Below are 2,500 nucleotides of genomic sequence, written 5' to 3'. Positions count from 1 at the left end.
CACACACACACACACACACACACACACACACACACACACACACACACACAGGGCAGGCCTCAGAAGAGACGCCTAACTAACTCCTCTTCTGCCAACACCGACCTCCCACGGAACCATTGATGTGACAGCTAACAGCAAACAGTAGTAACAGTAACAACAACAACAGCAGCAGCAGCAGCAGCCATCTCCAAGACAGATTGGCTCTCCTCTCCTCTTCTCTCCTCATTTCTCCTCTCATCTCCCTTCCGTCAGAGAAACAAGGGGGTGACCAATGAGTGCAGTCCATAATCCTGTCACCTGGTCTCCCCTCTGCAAACTCTGTGATCCTGTCCTCTCCTCTCTCCACTGCGATCCCATCATCCTCTACTCTCTCCACTGCGATCCCATCATCCTCTCCTCTCTCCACTGCGATCCCATCATCCTTTACTCTCTCCACTGCGATCCCATCATCCTCTCCTCTCTCCACTGCGATCCCATCATCCTCTCCTCTCTCCACTGCGATCCCATCATCCTTTACTCTCTCCACTGCAATCCCATCATCCTCTCCTCTCTCCACTGCGATCCCATCATCCTCTCCTCTCTCCACTGCGATCCCATCATCCTTTACTCTCTCCACTGCGATCCCATCATCCTTTACTCTCTCCACTGCGATCCCATTATCCTCTCCTCTCCTCTCTTCACTGCGATCCCATCCTCTACTCTCTCTCTCCACTTCAGCTTGTCAGTTTTTTTTACCCAGGATGCACCTCACACAGCCCGATTGAATTTCACATTTCATCCTTCTCCATCTGGGCTATGATCGTGGCGCACAGGGGAGAGCCAATCAGGTGTCTGCGTCATGGTAACCGGGTCGGCTTTACATAACCTTTGGTCTAAAATTACTCAAGCGCTGAAAATAAGCACAGAAACGGAGTGGTATTGATCCAAGGGTGAAACGCTGTTATTCACCGCTGAATAACTGAGAGAGGTTGCATAATACGTAGAGATGTCTTTTGATCGTGGAGCGCACTCACCTTACCCAAACACACACACACACACACACACACACACACACACACACACACACACACACACACACACATTACAAACACATACACAAGTTATCTGGTTGCTGTCAAAGAGTGTGTGTGGCCTATGTGTGATGCAATTATTTACAGGAGACATAGCACAAGTACACACAAAACATGTCAAAACACACATAATTGTAATCATCACTTACGTATGCCTCGTAGTCACATGACTGGAAGATGAGCTTCTCCGGATGATGTTGCCAGTACTGCACTGGAGTGGATGATGTGGCCTCGTTTGGGGGTCGCAACGTGATTGGTTCACACCACTCTCCTTGCTGAAAACAACAACATGGAATGGACCAATGAGGCGTCAGTTTGACCAGTCTTTACGTTGTGATGCATAGTTCCAACACCATTTTGAAACAATGTGTGTGTTTAACATGCAGGACGCTACCTCAACCAGAGCTAAACACATAGGTCTAATATGCAGGACGCTAACTCAACCAGAGCTAAACACATAGGTTTAATATGCAGGACGCTAACTCAACCAGAGCTAAACACATAGGTTTAATATGCAGGACGCTAACTCAACCAGAGCTAAACACATAGGTTTAATATGCAGGACGCTACCTCAACCAGAGCTAAACACATATGTTTATCATGCAGGACGCTAACTCAACCAGAGCTAAACACATAGGTTTAATATGCAGGACGCTAACTCAACCAGAGCTAAACACATAGGTTTAATATGCAGGACGCTAACTCAACCAAAGCTAAACACATAGGTCTAATATGCAGGACGCTAACTCAACCAGAGCTAAACACATAGGTCTAATATGCAGGACGCTAACTCAACCAGAGCTAAACACATATGTTTATCATGCAGGACGCTAACTCAACCAGAGCTAAACACATAGGTTTAATATGCAGGACGCTAACTCAACCAAAGCTAAACACATAGGTCTAATATGCAGGACGCTAACTCAACCAGAGCTAAACACATATGTTTATCATGCAGGACGCTAACTCAACCAGAGCTAAACACATAGGTTTAATATGCAGGACGCTAACTCAACCAGAGCTAAACACATCTGTTTAATATGCAGGACGCTACTTCAAGCTCACACAGAACCACAGAACTAGGTTTGGACCAGCAGTCATAGACCAGTTTCAGTTCTACCTGACTAAAACCAAAGACAAGCACAAACTATTTGTGTCTTCTGCACGAACAGTGCAAGAAACAATCACAGAGAGAGAACATTAAAGTAGAAATGGAAACAGAAGAGGGACTGAAGAGGAAATTAATGAAGGGAAGCGAGGAGGAGGAGTGCAGCATGGTGATGAAGAACACCGCGCACACACACACACACACACACACACACACACACACACACACACACACACACACACACACAGAGAACACCGCTCAAACAGACACACACACACACACACACACACACACACACACAGAACACCGCTCAAACAGACCT

General features: G+C 46.5%; 1 protein-coding gene across 3 annotated transcripts in view; it reads right to left on the bottom strand.

Moving 5' to 3' along the window:
* anks1b (ankyrin repeat and sterile alpha motif domain containing 1B) overlaps positions 1-2,500 on the bottom strand; it is a 174,637-nt gene that overhangs the window by 17,814 nt on the left and 154,323 nt on the right. For all 3 annotated transcript variants that reach the window (XM_080851114.1, XM_080851115.1, XM_080851116.1), the window contains one exon: positions 1,220-1,345. In XM_080851114.1, the coding sequence (XP_080707240.1) occupies positions 1,220-1,345 (126 nt within the window). The remainder of the gene's footprint in view (positions 1-1,219; positions 1,346-2,500) is intronic.

This window comes from Sprattus sprattus (assembly GCF_963457725.1).
Source record: "Sprattus sprattus genome assembly, chromosome: 14".
Taxonomy (NCBI): Eukaryota; Metazoa; Chordata; class Actinopteri; order Clupeiformes; family Clupeidae; genus Sprattus; species Sprattus sprattus.
Note: the sequence above shows the minus strand (reverse complement) of the source record. Positions and strands in the feature narration are given on the sequence as shown.